Source organism: Phocoena sinus, chromosome 4 (assembly GCF_008692025.1).
Source record: "Phocoena sinus isolate mPhoSin1 chromosome 4, mPhoSin1.pri, whole genome shotgun sequence".
Classification (NCBI taxonomy): domain Eukaryota; kingdom Metazoa; phylum Chordata; class Mammalia; order Artiodactyla; family Phocoenidae; genus Phocoena; species Phocoena sinus.
Window position 1 is genome coordinate 73,196,721 of NC_045766.1, and position 25,571 is coordinate 73,222,291.

A 25,571-nucleotide genomic window follows, 5' to 3' on the forward strand; every position below is an offset into this window, starting at 1 on the left:
AGAGCCTGGCACATGGCAGGCACTGAATAAATGTTAGCTATTATCATTGAAATGCCTTCTGGCAATGCGGATCAGAAACCCAGGGGAAACTAAAAACATCTCTTGACTCTGTTACTTTAATGATGCTACTGAATTATCTTAGGCTAGTTGCTATATACCTCTTTAAGATTTCCATATTAAGACATGAAGTTTGACAAACTGCATCAACCCAAGGCTCCATCTATAGCCAGCCTGTGAGTGCCCACTAAGTCCTCTGCTTTCCAGGCCTGGGGATACATGTCTTGGCTACCCCTTGCTGCCCCCATACCTGAGCCATGATGGGGTATGGATTGGTGGAGGCTAGAGAAGGACCCAAAGTAGGAATGCTGAGCATAACTGGTTGAAGGGGTGTACGTGGAACCAGGCAGAGCTGTCAGGCTCTGGCTCTTTGTCACCAGCAGCGGGCTCTCATGCTTTCTGGCAAACTACAAAAAAAGAACACGTGTCAGAGTCAAGGATAGAGGCCCTCAGAAGAGGAGCACTTGGCACTACAGAAACGCTGGTAGGAACTGGCCTTTGGCAGCAGGCCTGAACTGCAGCCAGGGCCAGTAGATACAGCATAGGTATCCTCTATTAGAGCATACAACTTTGAAACTTCAAAGTCCTGCCATACACCACAGCTTCTGCACTGGAATCCTAGGTGGTCAGACCAGAAATGCTTATCATGGAGGCAGTACAGCAAAGTGCTTAAGACTATGCACTTAGAAGTCAGATACGCTGGGGCTCAAATCCAGGCCCTATCACTTACAAGTTCTTTGGTCCAAACTTTGGGCAAGTGACTTATCTACTCTGTCCCTCAGTGGCCACCTTTATAAAATGAGATTAATGCCTACTTTATAGAGTTCTGAGGATTAAATGAGATGATGCATGTTGGCACGTAGAAAGTATGCAATAGATGGTAAGCAAGAATCGAAATTGAAAAACCAGGAGAGATAGGGGATCCCTCACAAAAGAAATAGGGATTGTGATTCCTTTCTAGTGGAGGCACTGATATTAGTGACGGGACGAGTGAATTAGAGAGTTAATAATAAGCAACATAAAACAACAAAATATTCTTGGACAAAAATGATCCTGTGTAACATCAGGCCACACTACATCTGACACCCTATCTATAGCCAGCCTGACTCAAAATCATCCCTCCTCTCCCTAGCATTTTATCAAGCCTGCCCTTAAGGAGGTGCTTACTCAGACTACAGATTTTTTTAAGGATTTAAAAAAATAGACACCTCTCTCCTCAAATAGACTTAAGCTTACTTACAAATAGACATTTTACTTCAATAGGTACTTAATGGTACCTCCTCTTCTAAGATTTTTTGGTTTTGTTTTTGTTCTTAATGAAAGCCTTTTGTTCACAATTGCCTAAGTGAAGTAGTTTGCTACATACAGTTACATCATGGTGAGGTCTAGGAGGCCAGAACATAGACACAGATAATTCTTTGGCCACTTTACCATAGATGCATCAATCTGAGCCAGGAGACGAGGGTTGTTCTGTTCCACTGCTTCTAGGCATTGGAGCATGGCCGTGACATGGGAGTCGCTTAGCAGGAAAGCAGTATCTGGGGAGAGAAAACTACCGCAATGATGGAGCCCATTAGGGAGAACTTCAGCCTCCCTGTATGGCCCTGGGAGAAGCTCAGGGAAGGAAAGAGGGAAAAGGCAAAGATGACTTGAGGAGAATCATACCACTGTGGACAGAGGGGAACCAGGGACAAATAATGTACAGAAGAGGCTAAATCATGTGCAGTATAGCAGAGGCCATGACAAGAGGCTTCAAAATCAAAAAGACTCAGATTTGAACTCTGGCTCTGGGTGACTTTGGCCAAGTCACCTAACCTCCTTAAGCTCTGCTTCCCTGATTGGAAAACAGGGGTATCAATACCCAACTCTCAGGGCAGCTGTTAGGTATATATGTATAAAAAATATATAACAGTGATTGGAACATAGGAAACTCTCAGTAAATAGTAGCTTCTTTTACTGATTTGCGTATATGGGAGTAGGGAAATACCTTAGCATAAAGTTTGACTGCATTTTACATAGCAAGTTAGAGAGAAGACTAGATACATGTTTCTGATTAGAATCTCTATGGCATCAAGTAAAAGTATGAGATTTTACTAACAGTGGGTCTATAAAGGAAGAGTATAGTAGAAGAGAATGAGGAAGTACATGTACCAGTACTGGCTCTGTGACCTCTACCCACCTGTGTAGAATTTTCTGATATACTGTCTATCCCCCAGCAGAGGTCGGAGCTGGGCTGAGAGACAGTGGCACTGCAAGCTATGCTGCAGCCACAGCTCCGCAACGGCACGCTCACTCATGCCGTCAGTGCTGCTCTGGCCATTCTCCTGCAAGTTGATGAACTAGGAGGCAAAGAAGCATGAGTCAAAATATACATCCAGGGCTTCCCTTGTGGTGCAATGGTTAAGAATCCGCCTGCCAATGCAGGGGACATGGGTTCAAGCCCTGGTCCAGGAAGATCCCACATGCCGTGGAGCAACTAAGCCCGTGTGCCACAACTACTGAGCCTGTGCTCTAGAGCCCGTGAACCACAACTACTGAGCCCACGTGCCACAACTACTGAAGCCCGCACACCTAGAGCCCGTGCTCCGCAACAAGAGAAGCCACCGCAATGAGAAGCCCATGCACCACAGCAAAGAATAGCCCCCGCTTGCCGCAACTAGAGAAAGCCCACGCATAGCAACGAAGACCCAATGCAGCCAAAAATAAATTAATTAATTTTAAAAATATATATTTCCTGGTAAATCCAGCAAGATTGAGGCCTAATGACCTGAGAACTAAATTGAGACAGGTAAGAGGAGGTAATCAGAGATATTTGCCCTCCAGCTAACATCTACAGGCTATAGAGGAAGGAGAGGGAAGGAAAGGATTAATGTCTCCGCTGCTGGTTTGGGCCACTAGAAAGGAACTAAGCAGTTAAGACGTGATATGCAGCTCCTGGAGAGGACAAAGCTGCTGCGTCTGTCTCTTTATGTTGTAACTCCAAAGAAGCATCTATTCTCAGGGTATTCAGAGGAAGAATGAACTTGACATCTCGGCTTCTCTCACAGAGTCCTCTATTTCAGGTAGCCTCCAGAAAAGAATGCAAGAAAAACCTGGGGTAAAAAAATCTAGGAAAAATGCCCCCAAACATTCTTCACCAAAGAGAAATCAGCTGAGCACGTCTTGTTGGCTTTCGCCACAGCATTTCTCTATTTGGAACTTCCTTCTATTGGCTGTTTCTAAAAGCTAAGTCTCATAGTTCAGGATCACTGCAAAAACTGTATGGACAGCAATTTCAGGCAGCTTCTAAGAGGAAATGACTACAGCAATATATTTTATTTTATTTTAAAAAATTATTTATTTATTTATGGCTGCGTTGGGTCTTTGTTGCTGTGCGCGGGCTTTCTCTAGTTGCGACGAGCAGTGACTACTCTTTGTTGCGGTGCACGGGTTTCTCATTGTGGTGGCTCCTCTTGTTGAGAAGCACAGGCTCTAGGTGCGCGGGCTTCAGCAGTTGTGTCACATGGGCTCAGCAGTTGTGGCACATGGGCTTAGTTGCTCCACATCATATGAGATCTTCCTGCACCAGGGCTCGAAACTGTGTCACCTGCATTGGCAGGCAGATTCTTAATCACAGTACCACCAGGGAAGTCCCACGATATATTTTAGAGAAAAAGTTAGAGGGGGGTTTGGTGGGAAAAATAAAGTGATAAGGACAAAAAAATCCATGTAAGAAAATCACTGGGCTCTGGGCTTTTCTCACAAAAAAGGCCAGAGTGACACCTTGTGATTTGGTTCCCTGATCATTTAAAAATAAGTTACTTTTCCAGACATCACCTTGGCAATGAATCTGAGTGGGTGTGATATACATGAAACAAGACTGGTCATGAATCAATAAGTATTGAAGATGGGTGATATTTTGGGGTTCATTACACTCTTCTAATTTTGAATGTATTTGAAAATTTCCATAGGCAAGGGTTAAATAAATAAATATATAAATGTGGCTGTGATTGATGTGGAACTAGCTGTGTAACTCTGGCCAAGTCACCTAACCTCCTGGAGCTCCGTGTCCCTGGTTGGGAATCAAGGGTATTATGCTGAGCTGAGAGGATGGAAGTGCTACTCTACTCTCCAATGCTGCTGGGAACATGTTAGGCTCCATTTGACACTGGTCTCCAGAAGCCTCACATTTTTTTTCTATTTGGTGCATCCTCTTCTCCTTAAACAGTCATCAGCATATCAGTCCTACTTACCCCCAACCATTCAGGAAACTTCTTGCCATTTGTCCTAGATTTTAAAAAGCTTCACTCTGGTCCCATATTTGCAAATCTTTTGAAAGTAACAAAATTTTTTCAGGTCTTCCCCAGAGGAGGGAAAGTGGCCTAGAACAATGGGTGTGCAAAGCTTATTTTTTAAAGTAAATCATCCTCCCCTCCAAATCAGTCCTACAGGGTTAATTTCCTCTCCTCAGTTAATAGGAAACTTGACATATGCCATCCTTCTAGCCTAGGAGACTCTTCATACAGAACATCAAACATCAAAGCCTTGTGGTTACCTTCACCTCTTACCTTCTCCACATGAAGGGCTGAGTGGGGACTGAGCCAGCGGATGTCTTTCACAAATTGCCAGTAATCAGTCTGGTGGCAATACACCTGTTTCAGGGACACAGAAGGTAAACAAATTGTTTCCATTTTGGACCACATCTAGTTCTCGTACTGACATTCAAAGACAGGAAAAAGAAAAGCCTAACTTGGGACTTCCCTGGCGGTCCAGTGGTTAAGACTTCACACACTTCCAATGCAGGGGGCGTGGGTTCGATCCCTGGTCAGGGAACTAAGATCCCACATGCCGTGTGGCACGGCCAAAAAAAAGCAAAGCCTAACCTTCCCTTGCCTCAACAAAGGTTCTCAGCAGCAATAAAAGGAATACATACAGATGTTCACCCTTTTAAAGAATAATTGTTAAAAATTATTTTAATTGTTCTTTTGAGGAGGTAATACAATGCATATGATATAGAAGGCTATATAGTTGACCCTTGAACAACACGGGTTTGAACGGTGGGTCCTCTTATAACTGGATTTTTAAAATAAATATATTGGAAAATTTATTGGAGATTTGCAACAATTTGAAAATACTTGCAGATGAACTGCACAGCCTAGAAATATTGAAAAAATTAGGAAAGTTAGAGATCTCATGAATGCATAAAATATAGGTAGATGTTATCCTATTTTATCATTTACTACCATAAAATATATACAAACATATTATAAAAAGTTAAAGTTTATCAAAACTTACACACACAAACACCTATGGACCATAGATGGTGCCATGTGCAGTCAAGAGAAATATAAACAAACGTTAAGAAGCAGTATTAAATAATTGCATAAAATTAACAGTAGTTAATTTTACGCAATTATGTACTACTATAATAATTTTGTAGCCACCTCCTGTTGTTATTGTTGTGAGCTCAAGTGTTGTGAGTGTCCACTCAAAATGCCATGTGACACTAATCATCTCTGTATGAGCGGTTCGTCTCTCCAGTAAATTACATACTGCAGTAAAAAGTGACCTTGCCCAGCTCTTGTGTATTTTCCATTGTGTTTAGTGTAATACCAAAGACCCTGAATAACACCAGGGGACCCATACAAAGTGCTACTAGTGATGGTGGGAGTGCTCCCAAGAAGCAGAGAGAAGTCATGACATTATAAGAAAAAGCTGAACTGCTTGATATGCACTGTAGATTGAGGCCTGCAGCTGCAGTTACCCACCATTTCAAGATAAGTGAATCCAGTGTAAGGACCATGGTAAAAAAATAAAAGGAAATTTGTGAAGCTGTGCCTGCAGCTACTCCAGCAGGCCCAAAAACCTTGTACTTTTTGAGAAATACCTTTTAATCTCATATTGAAAAATTCAGCTTTTATGTGGGTACAGGATTGCTATAGGGAAGGCATACCTATGGACTCTAATATGATTCAAGAAAAAGCAAAGTCATTATGTGACAACTGAAAGCAAAAAGAAGGTGGAGGATCTAAAGCTAGGGAAGTCAATGCCTGAAAAGGATGGTTTAAAAATTTCAGAAAGAGGTTTGGAGAAGCAGCTTCTGCTTACCAAGAGGCAGCAGACAAATTCACAGACACCATTAAGAAAATAACTGAGGAGAAAGGATATCTGCCTGAACAGGTTTTTTGTTTGTTTGTTTTTTTTAACATCTTTACTGGAGTATAATTGCTTTACAATGGTGTGTTAGTTTCTGCTTTATAACAAAGTGAATCAGTTATACATATACATATGTTCCCATATCTCTTCCCTCTTGTGTCTCCCTCCCTCCCACCCTCCCTATCCTACCCCTCTAGGTGGTCACAAACCACTGAGCTGATCTCCCTGTGCTATGCGGCTGCTTCCCACTAGCTATCTACCTTACTTTTGGTAGTGTATATATGTCCATGCCTCTCTCTTGCTTGAACAGGTTTTTAATGCAGATGAAAGTGCCCTATTCTGGGAAAAAAATGCCACAAAGGACATTTACTAGTAAGGAAGAGAAGCAAGCACCAGGATTTAAGAAGGAAGGGACAGGCTTACTCCACTGTTTTGTGTAAATGTAGTTGGGTTTATGATCAGAATTGCCCTTATCTATGAAGCTGCTAACCCTCAAACCTTGAAGCAAAAAGATAAACACCAGCTGCCAGTCTTTTGGTCATACAATAAGAACCCTTTTTCTGGATTGGTTCCATCAATGCTTTGTCCCTGAAGTCAGGAAATACCTTGCCAGTAATGCAATAAGACAAAAAAAAAAAAAAAAAGGGAAATAAAAGGAATACAGATTGGGAAGGAAGAAATAAAACTGTCTTTGTTCACACATGACATGGTTGCCTATGCAGAAAATTCGAAAGTTCGAAAGAATCAACAACAAAAAAATTCCTGGAACTAGTAAGTGTTATTATAGCAAGGTCACAGGATATATGGTCAATATATAAAAGTCAACTGCTTTCCTATATACCAGCAATAAACAAGTGGAATTTGAAATTAAAAACACAATAATACCATACACATTAGTACTGCCCAAATTGAAATACTTAGGTATAAATCTAACAAAATATATACAAGATCTCTATGATGAAAACTATAAAACTTTGCTGAAAGCTATTAAAGAACTAAGTTACAGAGATAACCCATGTTCATAGATATGAAGACTCAATATTGTCAAGATGTCAGTTCTTCCCAACTTGATGTATAGATTCAATGCAATCTGATTCAAAATCCTAGCAAGTTATTTTGTAGATATCTACAAACTATTCTAAAGTTTATATGGAGAGGGAAAAGACCCAGAATAGCCAATCAATACTGAAGGAGAAGAACAATGTTTTTCTTCAAAAATGACTGATACTATCTGACTTCAAAACTTACTATAAAGCTACAATAATCAAGACAGTGTGGTATTGGCAAAAGAACAGACAGAAAGTCAGTGAAACAGATTAGAGAGCCCCAAAATAGACCAATGTAAATATCTTTGACAAAGGAGCAAAAGGCAATACAACGGAGCAAAGATAGTCTTTTCAACAAATGGTGCTGAAACACTGGACAACATTTATACCCATCACGAAAATTAACTCAAAATGAATCACAGATCTAAATGTAAAATGGAAAACTATAACCCTCCAAGAAGATAACATAGGAGAAAACCTATATTGGGTATGGTGGTGACTTTTTAGATACAAGACCAAAGGCATGATCCATGAAAGAAAGAACTGGTAAGCTGGACTTCATTAAAATTTAAAACTTCTGCTTTCTGACAAACAGTGTCAAGAGAATGAGAAGATAAGCCACAGACAGGGAGAAAATATTTGCAGAAGACAAATCTGATAAAGGATTGTTATCCAAAATATACAAAGGACTCTTAAAAGTTAGCAATAAGAAAACAAGCAATCCAATTTAAAAAATGGGCCTTGGGCTTCCCTTGTGGCGCAGTGATTGAGAGTCCGCCTGCCGATGCAGGGGACACGGGTTCATGCCCTGGTCCGGGAAGATCACACATGCCGCAGAGCGGCTGGGCCCGTGAGCCATGGCCACTGAGCCTGCGCGTCCGGAGCCTGTGCTCCACAACGGGACAGGCCACAACAGTGAGAGGCCCGCGTACCGCAAAAAAAAAAAAAAAAAAAAAAAAAAAAAGGGCCTTAACAGACAATTCACCAAAGAAGATATACAGATGACAAATAAGCATGTGAAAAAAGGCACCACATCATATGTCATCAGGGAAATGCAAATTAAAACAACACAATACACATCTATTAAATTGGCCCAAAGGGGAGGAAAAAAAAAAGGAATGGCCCAAATCCAGAACAATGCTTATATCAAATGCTGGTGAGAATGTGGAGCAACAGGAACTCTCATTCATTGCTAGTGGCAATGCAAAATAGTATGGCCACTTTGGAAACCAGTTTGGCAGTTTCTTTCAAACTAAAGATTCTCTTACCATATGATCCAGCAATTTACTTATGTACACACAAAAACCTGAATAAAAACTTGATGTCAAATTAAGTAGGGACAAGACAATTTCAAAGTTGGGGGGAGAAAGCCTAAAAATGTAGAACATTTTATATTCATATTATAGGATCTTTAAATTGCTAGTCCAACATAAAGAAATGGAAGCTGGAAGTCCTGTATGATGTATTATGGGTGTAATTTATACAAGAAAGATGATATGGAACTCCATCAGTGGATTCATTCTCACAGAAGAGGTTTGACCCTATACCCAAAGACTCTTAATTAAATGTAAATTTAGGATGTTTTAAATTAAAATAAAATGTTTAAGTGATGTATTTTAACAATGTTTAATTTCCCTCAATCAATCAGCTAATGATCCAGGTCATGTGTAAGGCTTTTCCTGTCCTTATCAAAAAATGATATGGTAGTTAACAAGAAAATAAAATGATAAATAGGTGAATGTTGGGGGAAAAAATCAACAACAAAAGATGCTATATGAGTGAGGGACTACTCCTACCATAATGAAAAGCTACAATAATTAAAACTGAGTGGTGATAGCACACAAATAGAGAACAGACCATAACAGAAATAGATCCATGTGCCAAGGAAATTAAGTATATTCAAAATAAATTACAGATAGAATGGTTTAAATGTAAAACATTAACCCATAAAAGTAATAGAAGAAACCATGGAGAAACATTTTTAATAATTGTATAGTGGGAAAGCCCCTTCAGAGCATCAAATAGAGCCCAGAAGCCCTAAGAAAACTGATTAATTTGACTTACTAAAAATCCGATATTTCTGTATAGTAAAAGCCACCATAACAAATGTATGGACACCAAGTGGGGAAAGTGGCGGGGTGGGGGTGGTCCTGGTGGGATGAATTGGGAGATTGGGATTGACATATATACACTAATATGTATAAAATGGATACCTAATAAGAACCTCCTGTATAAAAAAACAAATAAAATAAAATACAAAAATTCAAAGAAAACAACAACAAAAAGAAATGTCAAAAGACAAGCTAGGAAAAAATATTTGCAATACACATTACAGACAAATAACTAATTCCCTTAATAAATAAAGAGATTCTACAAATCTGTAGGAAAAGATTGACAATCTAAGGAAATGGGGGTAATACAGGGAAAAGTTCACAGAAAAATACTTTTTTTAAAAAATTAATTTATTTTTGGCTGTGTTGGGTCTTCATTGTTGCACGTGGGCTTTCTCTAGTTGCAGCGAGCGGGGCCACTCTTCATTGCAGTGTGCGGGCTTCTCAACGCGGTGGCTTCTCTTGCTGCGGAGCACAGGCTCTAGGCGTATGGGCTTCAGTAGTTGTGGCATGTGGACTTACTAGTTGTGGCGCGTGGGCTCAGTAGTTGTGGCTCACGGGCTCTAGAGCGCAGGCTCAGTAGTTGTGGCACATGGGCTTAGGTGCTCTGCGGTATGTGGGATCTTCCCGGACCAGGGTTCGAATCCGTGTCCCCTGCATTGGCAGGCGGATTCTTAACCACTGCGCCACCAGGGAAGTCCCAGAAAAATACTTCAATGGCTCTTATAAACATCTTTCAGAGTAAAAGAAATATAACTTTTCACCTATTATGTTGGCGACAGTTTAAAGTTTAATAACACCCTATATGGTCAAGGGTATGAAGAATCAGATCCTCTTATACAATGCTGCTGAGGGCGTAAACAGACATAACTTTCTGGAGGGCAATTTCGCCATAGCTATCAAAACTGAAATGCATATACCCTTTAGCCTAAGAATTCTACCTCTAGCAGTATCCTATGGTAAAGGGCAAAATGACCTATACTCAAGGTTATTCACTGTACCATTGTTACTAAGAGCAAATGCTTGGAAGGAATCTGAATGTTTATTACCAGGAGACTGATTAAATAAATTATGGTACATACATAGAATGGAATATTATAAAATGACAGCTGTAAAAGAGAATGAAGAACCTCTTTATGTAATGGATTGCGATGAATTACAATCACATCAAGTGAAAAAAGCAAGGTGTAGAGTAGTGTTTATAGTATGCTTTTATTTGTACGAAAAATCAAAAGGTGTAGCAAAGAAAATTATTCATATTTGCTCTAATAAGCATAAAAATTCTCTGGAAGGAAACTAGAATACAGTAGTTACCAATGGGATTGGAAGGAAACAAGATATTTACTGCATGTGGTTTTACACATTTTGTTTTTTTAACCATATAAATGTATTGTTTATTTTCTCTCTCTTTTTTTTTTTTAGCCACGCAGTGTGGCTTGTGGGATCCTAGTTCCCAGACCAGGGATTGAACCCGGGTCCTCAGCAGTGAAAGCGTGGAGTCATAACCACTGGACAGCCAGGGAATTCCCTGTATTGTCTATTTTAATTAAATATGTTAAAGCAAGTTACAGAGTAATAGATACAGTATAATCTTAATATTTTAAAAAGCATGTACATGCATAGAAAAATATAAGAGAATCTACCAAAATGTTAAAGAGTGATTGTTATTACTTGATGTTGAGATTATGGGTAATAACTTACTTTCTTCTAAACTCTTTTTGGTATTTCCCAAATGTTCAGCAAATAAAAACATGTATATTACTTATATATTCAGAAAAGAAATACACAGGGACTTTCCTGGCGGTCCAGTGGTTAGAACTCCATGCTCCCAATGCAGGGGGCACCGGCTTGATCCCTTGTTGGGGAACTAAGATCCTGCATGCCACACGGCATGGCCAAAAAAAAAAAAAAAAAAAAAAAATATATATATATATATGTATATATATATATATACCCAGAGGTCTTTTTTGTTATTATTGCTATTTTTTAAATTGGGCCATCTATACTGCAAAGTACAGGTTTCTTCTTAGTGTTGGAAAAGGTGGGGGGAATCTTTGCACTTCTAGTCAGCTGAGAAATCTCAGGGATTAAGCGTCTCCACGTTTCTAAGCAGCAGAGAAGGGGTTATCAAATATACCTTGCGTTATGGAAAGACTAAAAGGTAGCCCAGATGCAGGATGTCAAGGAAAACGAGATCCCTCTAAGAATATGGTCACGATGTTAGAGTTTCCTAAGGCCCTGCGTGATTTAAAAAAATACACTTCACATTCCATAACACATCCTTAGGAAAGCACGGAAGAGATATGGCCAGCATGAATCATTGTATCCCCTCCCCCCTCCAAGAGCACAACACCCAGAATAGCTTCCTGATGACACAGCAGCCAGAAGCCTTTGAAAGCCTTAATCTTTAGGGAGGAAATGAAAAGGAAAAACAAGTCCTTAATACAGACTTTAATTTTTAGGACTTTACAAGGCAGAACTGAGCAGCAGTGAAGTTGGTATGGATCTTTTGTCTTTAATTCTTCCCACTAGAGCCTGTAGTTGCTAAATGTATGTGTGTATGACAGATTTGTCTGGTTTGCTCTGCTTGCACTTACTAACACTACTGCTGTTTTGTAGGTGACCGTATCCTTTAACAGTTTTCATTCTGCTGACCAGGTACCTTCACAGATCTTATTACTTACTAATAACAATAATATTGTGTTGCATTTACCAAGCATCTTCCACTTGGGAATTCCACTGACTTTACTATTTCATCATGACACATACTCTGTTTCTGGCACAGATGGTAAAACTGTCTTCAAATATAGTAAAATGATTACTCCAGATGACAATGTAAAATGAGTAATAGAGCCAAGAAAAGAACTTTTTTTGCTATCGAGATGAAAGTACTTTAACCACTAAATGACAGTGCCTCTAATCTGGTAGCTATCTTGGTCATCAGTCTGGGAAACTTGTATTGGGTTTTTGTAAAACATGTTGGCGTGGTTCCCAATTCTGGCTTGGGAGACTGAGTAGCTGGCAATGCCACAGATCAGTATTAAAAATATCAGGAGGAAGGGCAACCTTATGAGAGAAAGTAAGTTTGTTTTGGGTCATGTTGTACTTGGCCTATAGGACAGCCAGCCAGATGATAATGTATAGCAGATAGCCAGACAGCTAGTCTTGTGGATCTGAAGTTCAGCAGAGATGTCTGAGCTGGGGATAGGTAGTGTATAGGTGACAGTTAAAACAACGCAAGTGAAGGAGACTGTTTCAGAAAATGTACAATGTAGTAAGAGATAAGGACATAGGACTGGACATAGGACTGAAGGAGACTGTTTCAGAAAATGTACAATGTAATAAGAGATAAGGACATAGGACTGGACTGTATTAAAAACTAAAATCCGAGAGGAAGAGATTCCACGGACATAAACTAAGAAAGAGTGATCACAGAGGTAGGAGAAGGTCTCCATAACATTGGAATAATGCAGTACAAGGCAAGGTCTGATGATGTTCAACAGTGAAGAACACAAGACAGTGCTCAAAGGAGAAATGTTCACTGGATTTGGTTACATGGACTTACTTAAACTTCAGTAGCAAGAACAACAGTGGTAAGGGCAGAAACCAGATTGCAGTGGGTTAAATTATTTGTTTTGTAAATTCCAATGGTCATATTTTTTTCATAGGACAACATGTAACTTGAAGCTTAAAAAAAAATGAGGGGAACATTTATTAATTATTTCCTATGTACCACGAACTGTGCTAGGCAAATTTGTATGCCATTTCATTTAACCTTTCCATCAAACATTATGATATAAATAATATTATCAACATTTCTAACGATGAGAAAAGGCTCAAAAAAGTTAATATCACCTAATAGTTAAGACTGACAGACAACTTACTACACTTTCTAAAGCTTTTTCAGGTATTATCTCATTTAATTCTCACAACAATCCTATGAAGTACATACCAGTGTTACCGCCTCATTTTACAAATGAGGAAACAGAAGCACTAACAGTTATGTAACTTACCCAATACCACAGAGTGGTGAAGCTGAGATAAAATAAGAGCAGTCTGACTCAAAAATCCATAATTATTACTACCATGTCATTTTTTCGCCCAAGGACCTGAGCAATTTCAATCCAGGTTCTGTCTGATTCCAAAGACTTCTGTCAGTCTACTATACAATGTTGCCTCCAAATTCCTGGAATGAGGTTTTAATAATGATGACCATCAAGATTCAGCTCTTTAAAGGATAAAAATTTTCCCCATATCTTCAAAATTCTTTAGAAAGAGGGCCTCATTTTTAGAACTTACTCTGAATCAAGAAAATCTAACCTAAGCCAACTTTTCCACTGAATTCTGAAAAAACTCAGCAAGAACACTGGTTTAAAGAGTTTGTTCAGAGGTGATATATACATATTTTTAGAAGGGAGGGTACCACATTAAATCCTATCAACTATGAATATCTTAATACCAATTAATTTTTTCCAGTGTGACTGCTAGTTGAGAATAAATTCTGATTAAAAAAGAAAGACAAGCCTGGCTTAGAAAAAAAGAGTTTCAGGAAAGAATACTAAGGCCTTACATGGGAACAGCATGAGTGTTTGGGAACACAAATTATGCACATATTTGTGAGGTTTGATTTTTAAAAAGTAGGAGGATCAGATCCAATGACCCACTTGACAATTTTATCCAGAACCAAACCTTATTTAAAACATTGGAGTAACTGCCATTGAGAACTAAAGCAGAAACCATCGAGTGTTAGTAGATTCCACTCATTTTTAATACTCAAAGCTTATTAGAGTGTTTGAGGATACTTAGGAAAAGAAACAACATCAATAAAGTTTACATAGAAGAAAACGTAAGCTATAACTAAAACTATCACTCACAAGCATCAACAAGTTATCAACAAAGTGATGCTCACAGCATAGTCTAAAAATGACAATATCCTGTAAATATTTCTCAGATGCGTCCTAGGATACTCTTAAGAGGAATATCTCAATGATTCATCATCGTTGTCCTTATCCTCCTCCTTGTTATCGTGTATTATAGTCTTGCTCTCAAGGGCTCAGAGACTAGTTGCCTTCATCTTCTCCCTGCCAACAACTTAATGCAACTATTTCTTTCCAACAAGTGATTCAGCCAATCTGGCACAAAAAGAAAAGAAGGGATCTACATACCTGGTCATGGATGAGCCCATGATAGAGGATGCTCTGCATGTCCCTGCAAAGCCGCTCCAGGCCACCATACTTGGACCAGACATTGGGGCTGTTAGCTGATACTAAACCCTCCACAGTAGTCTTCAAATTACCCAGCAACTGCCAGTGCTCCCTCCTGCAAGGGCATCAATTATACCAATGGTTAGTTACTTTGTTGTACCTGATCCTGACCACGTCAAAGAAAGTCTAAGACAAGAAGCCTCCTGCCCCACATCCTAACATTCTCTCCCCTATTAATTTTTTACTTGAGTATAAGACCCAATTCTGGGAGGACTGAAGTTGTAAAGAACACGAAGATTTTGTTTTAAAACCCTCATATTGGGACTTCCCTGGTGGTCCAGTGGGTAAGACTCTGCGCTCCCAATGCAGGGGGCCTGGGTTTGATCCCTGCATGCATGCTGCAACTAAGAGTTTGCATGCCACAACGAAAAAGCCCGCATGCCGCAACTAAGAGTCTGCATGCTGCAACTAAGAAGTCCACATGCCGCAACTAAAGATTCCACATGCTGCAACAAAGAGCCGGTGCAGCCAAAATAAATAAACAAACAAACAAACATATATATATAAAGCCCTCATATTTACATGGCATATTGTGCTTTGTAAGGTGATCTTCATCTACTATCATTCCATCCTCATGTAAGTAGCCTATAACCCTGTTTCTAGGAGTGTGACCCATTAAGATCCGTTTCTGGACAATGACATTACATGGGCAATATATAAAGAGATGAGGGCATTTGCTGAAAACCAGAAATCTTTTGTCAAAAAAAAAGCCAAAAACAACTTTTTTTTTTTTTTTTTTGCGTTACATGGGCCTCTCACTGTTGTGGCCTCTCCCGTCGCGGAGCACAGGCTCCAGACGCACAGGCTCAGCAGCCATGGCTCACGGGCCCAGCCGCTCCGCGGCACGTGGGATCTTCCCAGACTGGGGCACGAACCCGTGTCCCCTGCATCGGCAGGCAGACTCTCAACCCCTGTGCCACCAGGGAAGCCCCCAAAACAACTTTTTATTAACTATATTTCCAGTACTAAGTACATATATCTGTACACAAATATTATGGATAAGAATACAAATTGCCCATGATTTTCCCCCTTAATATTTTAACCTAAAATTGAGACGAAATGTTTTAAGCTTGCACTGAGCCACTTAGGACATGTCCCCAAATCAATCAACTATTGGCTTATTCCCTTGGACCATGTGAAGTACTTTAGTGTAAAAGTTTGAAAATTATTGCCCTAGATGATTGTCAAGGCTCCTCTCCAATTCCCAGCATTTTCTCAACACAGCTTCCAACCCAATAAAAATTCAAAACCAGCTGCAATTGAGTGAAAAGAACTGGATACACAGAATCAAACTGGATAAGGAAAACATGAGATGAGGTGTCAAACTCCTTCTCTTGGGCCCCCAATTGTTATGTTGTACACTTTATCTAGCCCTTTCATTTCTTATTAGAATACTACTCTTTCCTCTTCAAGGACAGTCCTGGGAATGGTTATAATTTCTTCAAGGAACTTTCACTATAACTATTTTAATATCATTTAAATACCTATTAGGGTAGGAGGGCTCTGAACTGGAATCCTTTGTAACTCTCATACATTTTGTACACTTTCTGAGCCACTTTTAAAAAGTGGATGAAGAGAGTAAAGGCAGACAAATAAAATAAAATGAATGAAGCTAGGTCTGGTACAGGAGTATTATCTAAAAGGGGAAAGCCAAATGGATCTCACTCTGGTTTTCTCCTCTGAAGGCTTTGAGACCAAGAATTTATTCAAACTGGGAGACACCAGGCTTTTTTAACCTTATATCATTAAACATTTGAGTCTATTTCTTTTTTCCCCCCAGTTTTATTGAGAAATAATTGACATATAACATTATATTAGTTTAAGGCATACAACATAATGATTTGATATATGTATACATTGTGAAATGATTACCAGGGTAAGTTTAGTTAACATCTATCACCTCACACAGTTATAAATGTTGTTCCTTGTGATGAGAACTTTTAAGATCTACTCTCTTAGCAACTTTCAAATATACAATACAGTACTGTTAACTATAATCACCATGCTGTACATTACACCCCCAAAGTGACTTATAAGTTTGTACCTTTGGACCACCTTCACCCATCTCCCCCACCCCCTCATCCCCTGCCTCTGGTAATCATCAATCTGTTCTCTATTTCTATGAGTTTGGATGTTTTGGATTCTACATATGTGAGATAATACAGTATTTGTCTTTCTCTGTCTGATTTATTTCACTTAGCATAATGCCCTCAAGGTCCATCCATGTTGCTACAAATGGCAAGATTTCCTTCTTTATGGCTAAATAATATTCCTCTGTGTGTGTGTGTGTGTGTGTGTGTGTGTGTGTGTGTGTGTGTGTGTGTGACATTTTCTTTATCCATTCATGTGTCAATGGACACTTAGGTTGTTTCCATGTCTTGGCTATTTTAAATAATGCTGCAATGAACATGGGGGTGCAGATATCTTTTCAAGAGAGTGATTTTGTTTCCCTTGGATATATATCCAGAAGGAGAATTGCTGGATCATACGGTAATTCTATTTTTAATATCCTGAGGAAATCTCCAAACCGTTTTCCATAATGGCTGCCCCAATTTACAATACCACCAAAAGTCCCTTTTTCTCCACACCCTCGCCAACACTTGTTGCCTCTTGTCTTTTTTTTTTTTTTGCGGTACGCAGGCCTCTCACCACTGCGGCCTCTCCCGCTGTGCAGCACAGGCTCCGGACGCGCAGGCCCAGCGGCCATGGCTCACGGGCCCAGCCACTCCGCGGCACGTGGGATCCTCCCGGACCGGGGCACGAACCCATGTCCCCTGCATCGGCAGGCAGACCCCCAACCACTGCGCCACCAGGGAAGCCCGCCTCTTGTCTTTTTGATGCTAGCCCTTCTAACAGGTGTGAGATGATATCTCATTGTGGTTTTGATTTGCACTTCCCTGATGATTGGTCACGTGAAGCACTTTTTCATATACCTGTTGGCCATTCCCCTGTTCTATTTCTAACCCAGTCCTGGGAGATATTCCAAGATAACTAAGATGCACACAGGACTGAGGTGGTCATTAAAAGGCCATTTATTGTTGTACTGTGAAACTGCCATCACAGAGGCCAACTGACTGCCAGCTTTTGCTTCAGGGATTCTCCATCTCCTATGCTTCCTCAGGAAGCATCTGGCCTGTTCTGACTGAGACAGTTTTACATTCCAACAGGTTACAATCAAGTGGTGCAAGCCTGAGAGCCAGTCTGGTTCCTCAAGTGACTCTGCATATCTGTGTTCTGATTCATTCTGTATTGATCTTACAAGGTTAACTGTCAAAGAACATCATAATAGGGCTTCCCTGGTGGCGCAGTGGTTGGGAGCCTGCCTGCTGATGCAGGGGACACGGGTCTGTGCCCCGATCCAGGAGGATCCTGCATGCCGTGGAGCGGCTGGGCCCGTGAGCCATGGCCACTGAGCCTGCGCGTCAGGAGCCTGTGCTCCGCAACGGGAGAGGCCACAACAGTGAGAGGCCCGCGTACCGCAAAAAAAAAAAAAAAAAGACACAAAGAACATCATAATAAATCCTGAAAGTAGACACCAAGTACCCTATCATCCTAGGGCTTTGATTCCAAAATTTTACAAAGAGCATTGAAACCCTAGAAATCTTGAGCATTCAGATCTATTAACAACTTCTGTACAAACTAAAGAAATTTTCTTCCCCCAAATGAAGTGCCCTTGAGATACCACAGCTACAAAAGAAGGTGGCTCTTACTCTAAGATGTACCAAACCGTCTATATTTGGTATATGCTCATATAGATGAAAAGTAAACTTTAAAAAGTTTTTTTAATTAATTAATTTATTTATTTTTGGCTGCATTGGGTATTCGTTGCTGCGCGTGGGCTTTTCCCTAGCTGCGGTGAGCAGGGGCTACTCTACATTGCGGTGCGCGGGCTTCTCATTGCAGTGGCTTCTCTTGTTGCAGAGCACAGGCTCTAGGCGCATGAGCTTCAGTAGTTGTGGCACGCAGACTCAGTAGTTGTGGCTTGCGGGCTCTAGAGCACAGGCTCAGTAGTTGTGACACACAGGCTTAGTTGCTCCACGGCACGTGGGATCTTCCCGGACCAGAGCTCGAACCCGTGTCCCCTGCACTGGCAGGTGGAGTCTTAACCACCATGCCACCAGGGAAGTCCTAAAAATTTTTTGATTTACATAGCTAGTTTGTTTAGTGTCTTTACTTTTTAGGATCCTTTACCCTAATGATACTGTTATCATTTTCAGAGAGCTGAAATACTAAGTTCAACTGAAGCCCATATACAATGGCTGGATTAATCCATTCATACCTGAATCTTAGATGCAAATAAATAGATCACCATGAGAAATAAAATATTCCTCCTCATTCTTTACCCAGATTGTTAGCAAGTGAGGTCAGTCTTTCCTAGGCTAAACCTGTTTGGTAATAATTATTTGGATTGTATCATCTTGCATTCACATGTAACCTTCATCTGGGCACAGGCAAGGACTATATTAGGCTCAAAGCAGCCCTTTGTATGGCCACTTCTGCAAGTATACAGAGTGCTCTTCTTTAACCACCATAAACTAAAAGCAATTCTAAGCATATTACCCTATGTCAAGGAAGAACTAGGCTCGAGTGGCAAGGGACAGCATAATCCATCTCTACTTGAATCATATTTATTTATCACAAACAGCAAACAGCAAAGCCAATCTCAGAATAAAGTCCTGCCAATTTTCTTTTGGGAGGATTTTGACTACATTCTTTGAAGAGGAACAGGCATTGCTTAAGCAACTCAAATAAGCATACCCAAGGAAAAAGTTTCCCTAAATGCCAACTCAGTCTTAAGCTTGCCAAATCACAATTAGAAGTAACACTCAGGTTAAAACAGTAAAGTTATAAGCAAATGTTATTTTTTAAAGAAGTGTTATACCATATAACTAATATAAAACTAATAACTAAAATTAAGTGAAATCAATAGTAAATAAATAGTAAATACTGTGCAATTGTAAAATGAGATTCAATGCATGAAATATATATTGGCATATCTTCCACCCCCAAGACTCTTTTTAGTAATAAAAGGAAACAGCTTCAACTTATTAGCATATCCCATCTACAGTATGCCAGTTATCTGCATTGTAATATGGTATCTACCTGAGACCAGAGTTGAAGGTCAGGTTGTTGCAAGTCAGGTAATGATTTGATCCCTGAAATGTGAGGAGAGGTATGTGATACCCATATGTGGAATATCATGAAACCAATAAAATTTTTGATTAGGAACAATTTCCAAAACTAATGAAAGTATGTAAAAGTATAAAAAACAGAATGTAAAATTATATTTATGATCTTAACATAAATATACTGAGAGAAACAGTGATATGTTAATAGTGGTTACTTTTGGTTATATAAGGGGAATGTAGAGAAGAGAGGAACTATTTCAGCCTTCCTTGAGGCTAGCAATTAAAGAAAGGTCAATAATATGAACAAAGTTAGTGAACCAGAAGCTGGAAAATACCATAAAGGATTTTTTAAATACTCAAGTATCAAAGGCATCTTATGCTGAAAGATTGTGGTCTGGCAAGCACCTAGGACTTTTAATGGAGAAAGCACTTCCTGGAAAGAAGTAATGGGTTCATTCTTAAAGTAGGGAAAAACCTAACTAGGGAAATAATTTTCTTAAATAAATTTATTTATTTATTTTTGTTTGTGTTGGGTCTTCATTGCTCTGCACGGGCTTTCTCCAGTTGTGGCGAGCGGGGGCTACTCTTCCTTGCAGTGTGGGTGCTTCTCATTGCGGTGGCTTCTCTTGTCGCAGAGCACGGGTTCTAGGCACACAGGCTTCAGTAGCTGCGGCATGCGGGCTCAGTAGTTGTGGCTCATGGGCTTTAGAGTGCAGGCTCAGTAGTTGTGGCGCACAGGCCCAGTTACTTCACGGCATGTAGGATCTTCCTGGACTAGGGATCAAACCCATGTCCCCTGCATTAGCAGGCAGATTTTTAACCACTACGCCACCAGGGAAGTCCCAGGAAATAATTATTGGTAACACTGAGGTAGCAAGAAACTACCACGTTTAATTTGCGTTTAACTGTCTTCTTACCTGGCTCCATATTTTCTGTTTTTAGTTATACAGTTTTTAACTTGTAGAGTATGTAGTATATTTATGATGCTTTTCAAATAAACAATATGCTTATAGAAAAAACATACTTGACTCTATTATTCAGCTCTCAGCTCTGGGGCACTTAGGAGAACCTAACCATTGGCACCAATCATACTAAATTTTAATGATACTAAATTTCTTGAATTTCAACCATGGGTAGATTTAACAAAAGGTAGGAAAATCCCTTATGTCAGAAACCTTACCACTGGTGATATGCAAACTCCTTAGTACAGAGTTCAAAAATTCTCCATCCTGCTCAGTACTCCTCAATTTGAATATAGTCTCTCTCTCTCTCTCTCTCTCTAACACATGCAAACATGCTAACCTCATACCTACTCTCATGACTGTATCCATGGAAACCTTTCCACTTGGAGTGATTCTCTTCTTGTCCCATTCAGGGATTAAGGTTCAGCTCTAGTACAATTTTCTCCCAAGAAGTTCTAAATAATCTGACCTGCAACAACTTTTTTGTTAGAAACGCCATAACACATGCTGTCAATACACCATTCCTCTTAATAATAATCTTTAAAAAAAAAAAAAACCACCCTTGGAAAATCTAAAACTCTCAAAGGACTCCTTAGGAGGTTAGGAGGCAAAAATAAATTCATGGTCTTGGAGGGAGGTGGGTGAAGAGGAATGGCAATATGACTATTACTGCTTTCTTCTCAAAAGTATACAAATGAGAGAGCTCACCGGGAGACTGTCTGAGAACCCTTAAGAAATTATGGGATTCTGCTGTTTTTTAGTAAAAAATCAATCATCTCTCAGTCCTACAATCCAGCAGGGTTCCTGTGAGTTTCACTGTCAAAGGATATGGCCCCACAAACTTTGAGAGATAGTTTGCCAAGTTCCTATTTACTCACTACTATTGATGACTTCCTTTAATAATCTTCTCTCCTCCTAATCAAGTGTAGTTTACACTTCAAGTGAGCCTGATCCAGAGGAACTAAAAACATGTAAGCATGCTGCAGTTCTTTCCTGAAAAATGCAGATTTAAATCTACAGCAGCATTGTTCAATTGAACTTTCTGTGATGCTGGAAATGTTCTGTATCTGTGCTGTCCAATATGGCAGCCACTAGCCACTGTGGCCATTAAGCACTTGAAGTCTGTGCAGTGTGACTAAAGAACTGAAATTTTAAAATTTTATTTAATTTTAATTAATTGAGACTTAAATTACCACAGGTGGCTAAGTGGCTATCATGTTGGACAGAGCTGGTCTATAAATACCAAGGCAGGTTGTTTATGGAGGAAAGATTACAAAACAAAATAAAAAACAGGAAAAAATTTTCATTTATGGAAGAAGTGATAAAGTAAGTATAAAAAAGCAGAAACAGCTGTGGGGAGGGTAGATACTGAGAAAAGCTTCAGCTTATGGTTCCTGCTATCAGCTGATACACCTCCGGCTTCTGGGTTCTGACAATAGCATTTTCCCCAAAAGCTTCAAGAGTATGTTTGGGGGGGGAGGGGCGGGGGGGCAGCGGGGGGCGGGGGGAGGAAGAATTGTACTAATAATTGGAGTAGCAGTTTGGATTGCTCAAAAATCATGTGATCCTCTTGCAGAACCAATGACACCTGCCCAACCATAAGAAGCATGACCAAATTTTACCATTTTCATTCCTTGAGTAAATAAATATTCAGTGAACACCAACCATATGTCAGGCACTGTGCTAGGCACCAGGCTTATGGTGGTTAAAGAGGGAGAGTCCCCACCTCTTCGGATATTCAGAATGCAGTGGGGAAAAGGGGCACGTACATTTAAAAAATGCTATAGAGTGAGAAGTGCTGTAATAAGAGAGATAGAAAAGGGCAGGTCAATGATGACTTCTAAAGGAGCATTATTTAAAGGACGAATAAGAGCTCTCCAGGCAAAGAAGGAGGCAATGCAGGGAATTTAGAGGAGCAAGTATCAGAATGGTGAGGAAGGAGATGTGAGTGAGTGAATGCCATGGTTTTGTAACTGGAAACTTCACACTGAATACCACAGAAGTTTTGACTTTCTATTTTCAATGAGAAATCACTGAACATTTCTGAGCAAAATACTAGAGTAACTTTGCTTCTGAAAAATTAAGCTGGTAGCAATGTGGAAGCTGCTTGGAATAGGGGGACTGGGCTCAGATTGGGAGCTTAGTCAGGAGGCTACTGAGAGAATCCACAATGAGAAATAATAAAGGCTTTAGTGAATAATTTTGTTTATAGCTGCCCAGAATTCATGTCCCTTTCTTTTGGTAACAGAATAATGATTCTTCACAGGGGAATCACCCCTCTGGCACTTAATCTGGTCCATGAAGTCCCAAGAAAATATCACCCTACCCTAGGATCCAGGGTTGGGCTTAGGCCTGACTTAGGCCTGACTGAGCAACATATTCCATACCCTGATTACAAGAACAGGAACATAAGTCAGTCCAAAAAGAGTCAGCCCCAGAATTTTCACTTTTGCTATACCTATGGAGATTGATTTTGTCTTCTTTTTGGTTGGATTGCTAAACTTGAAGTCGCCAAGGGTCATCCTGTAGAAAAATCTGCGACTTCCCTGGTGGCGCAGTGGTTAAGAGTCCGCCTGCCAATGCAGGGGACACGGGTTCAATCCCTGGCCCAGGAAGATCCCATATGCCACAGAGCAACTAAGCCCATGCGCCACAATTACGGAGCCTGTGCTCTAGAGCCCACGAGCCACAACTACTGAAGCCCGCGCGCCTAGAGCCCGCAGTCTGCAACAAGAGAAGCCACCGCAATGAGAAGTCTGCATGTTGCAACGAAGAGTAGCCCTCACTCGCTGCAACTAGAGAAAGCCCATGCGTAGCAACAAGACCCAACGCAGCCAAAAATAAATAAATTAAATAAAATAAATAAATTTTTTTAAAAAGATAAAAAAAAGAAAAATCTGCCTGAGAATGAAGCCAACACATCGAGAAAAAGAGCACACAGACAGGGACAAACTTTCTTTTTTTTTTTTAACATCTTTATTGGAGTATAATTGCTTTACAATGGTGTGTTAGTTTCTGCTTTATAACAAAGTGAATCAGTTATACATATACTTATATCCCCATATCTCTTCCCTCTTGCATCTCCCTCCCTCCCACCCCTCTAGGGGGGGTCACAAAGCACTGAGCTGATCTCTCTGTGCTATGCAGCTGATTCCCACTAGCTATTGGTTTTACATTTGGTGGTGTATATATGTCCATGCCACTCTCTCACTCTGAGGGACAAACTTTTGTTTAAGCACCTACATTTGGCCATTCCTGAAGCAATACCACTCCCTGGATTTTTCGGTAATATTAGCCAATATATTTGGAAATGGAGGGAAAAAAAAAAGGCTTCAGGAGAAAATTCAGAAAGAGAACTCATTGGACCTGTGACTGCCTGGGTATGGGAAACGAAGGAGAGGGAAGTATCAAATTTCACTGAGGTTTCTGACTTGGTTGACTGAATGGAAAACACTATTAACTGAGATAGAAAACAGAGGAGGAAAAGGTTTTGGTCAATAGAATGAGCTCAGTTTGGAGACACAAAAAGGTATCTTAATCCTTGAATTCTCACTCTGTCTGACTCACTGTACCACGAAAACTGTGGAAGTAGTCGGGTTCCAAGCTCAGAAGTAGATTGCATAGCCCAAGGCGGCTGAGGGTGACAGAGCAATGCAAGAAGAATCATTCCTTTAATTGTTTAGTAGTTTCACCAGACAAACTCCAAATAATTGGCATTTAGGAAACCCTAGGAAAAGTGAAGTATCATCCCGAAGCATTACAGCACTTTGCTAGTGGTGACTAGCTACATGGAAAACAATAGGGGTATCTATGACATTCCACTCCAAGGATGAAGTTAAAAGCTAGGCCAACACCCTAGTCCCCAGTGTGTTCAACTCGGATAGAGGAGCCACAGAAGGAGGAAGAGCGAGCAATAATACCATTGAAAACAGTAACTGGAAGAGCACCCACTAACCTTATTTTAAGAAAACTGAGGAGGAGAAGGAAGTAGACATTTTTTGCATTCAGTACATATCAGGCACTCTGTGAGGAGCTTTATGCACATTATGTTACTGAATCCTCACAATTTACCTGTCAGGAAGGCATCATTCTTCCCACTTAAACAGGATAAGCCAAGTTAAGCCGTAGAGCTAGAATTCAAATGCAGATCTACCTGGATATAAAGCTTATGCACATTTCACTACATCAACTGCTTTCAGAAAATAACTGAGCAGTTTTATCCTTCATTATATATTAAAAAAAAAAATGATGCCATCTCATCAAGATGTCCTCTGAATTGGGTGTTTTACCGGCCATAGAAGGGTTAGGTTTGCAGTGACCCAGCCACAGTGCCTCAATTCTCAGGCACAAGGCATGTATTTTATTTACCATTCGACTATCTGGAACTAAGGAGTCCATCAGTGCCATGAAGTCCCATTAAATAAAACATTCTGAGTTAACTAGCCACCCACATAGAGTTGGCTATGGCAACAGTATGAGTGACTTTGTGGGGATAATCCCACTACTGAAATTAAGTTTTGACTAAAGTTCCTTGATTAAGAGGCAAGCATGGAAAGAATAACAGAAAAAGAGCGGTCTTAAAATGACAGGCAGGGGCTTCCCTGGTGGCGCAGTGGTTGAGAGTCCACCTGGCGACACAGGGGACACGGGTTCGTGCCCTGGTCCAGGAGGATCCCACATGCCGCGGAGCGGCTGGGCCCATGAGCCATGGCTGCTGAGCCTGCGCGTCCGGAGCCTGTGCTCCGTAACGCGAGAGGCCACAGCTGTGAGAGGCCCGCGTACCGCAAAAAAAAAAAAAAAAAAAAAAAGTAGAGCCAGATTGCCTGGGTTTGAATCCCAGTTCCACCAAGGATTTACTGTATGACCT

At 40.3% G+C, this 25,571-nt stretch overlaps 1 protein-coding gene across 5 annotated transcripts in view; it reads right to left on the bottom strand.

Annotated features, from left to right (window-relative positions):
* The window catches only part of RUBCN (rubicon autophagy regulator), a 66,509-nt gene that overhangs the window by 28,678 nt on the left and 12,260 nt on the right, over positions 1-25,571 (bottom strand). For all 5 annotated transcript variants that reach the window (XM_032630588.1, XM_032630586.1, XM_032630591.1 and 2 more), the window contains exons 2-6: positions 14,515-14,668; positions 4,605-4,688; positions 2,237-2,396; positions 1,489-1,595; positions 308-464 (exon numbers count right to left, since the gene is read on the bottom strand). In XM_032630588.1, the coding sequence (XP_032486479.1) occupies positions 308-464; positions 1,489-1,595; positions 2,237-2,396; positions 4,605-4,688; positions 14,515-14,668 (662 nt within the window). The remainder of the gene's footprint in view (positions 1-307; positions 465-1,488; positions 1,596-2,236; positions 2,397-4,604; positions 4,689-14,514; positions 14,669-25,571) is intronic.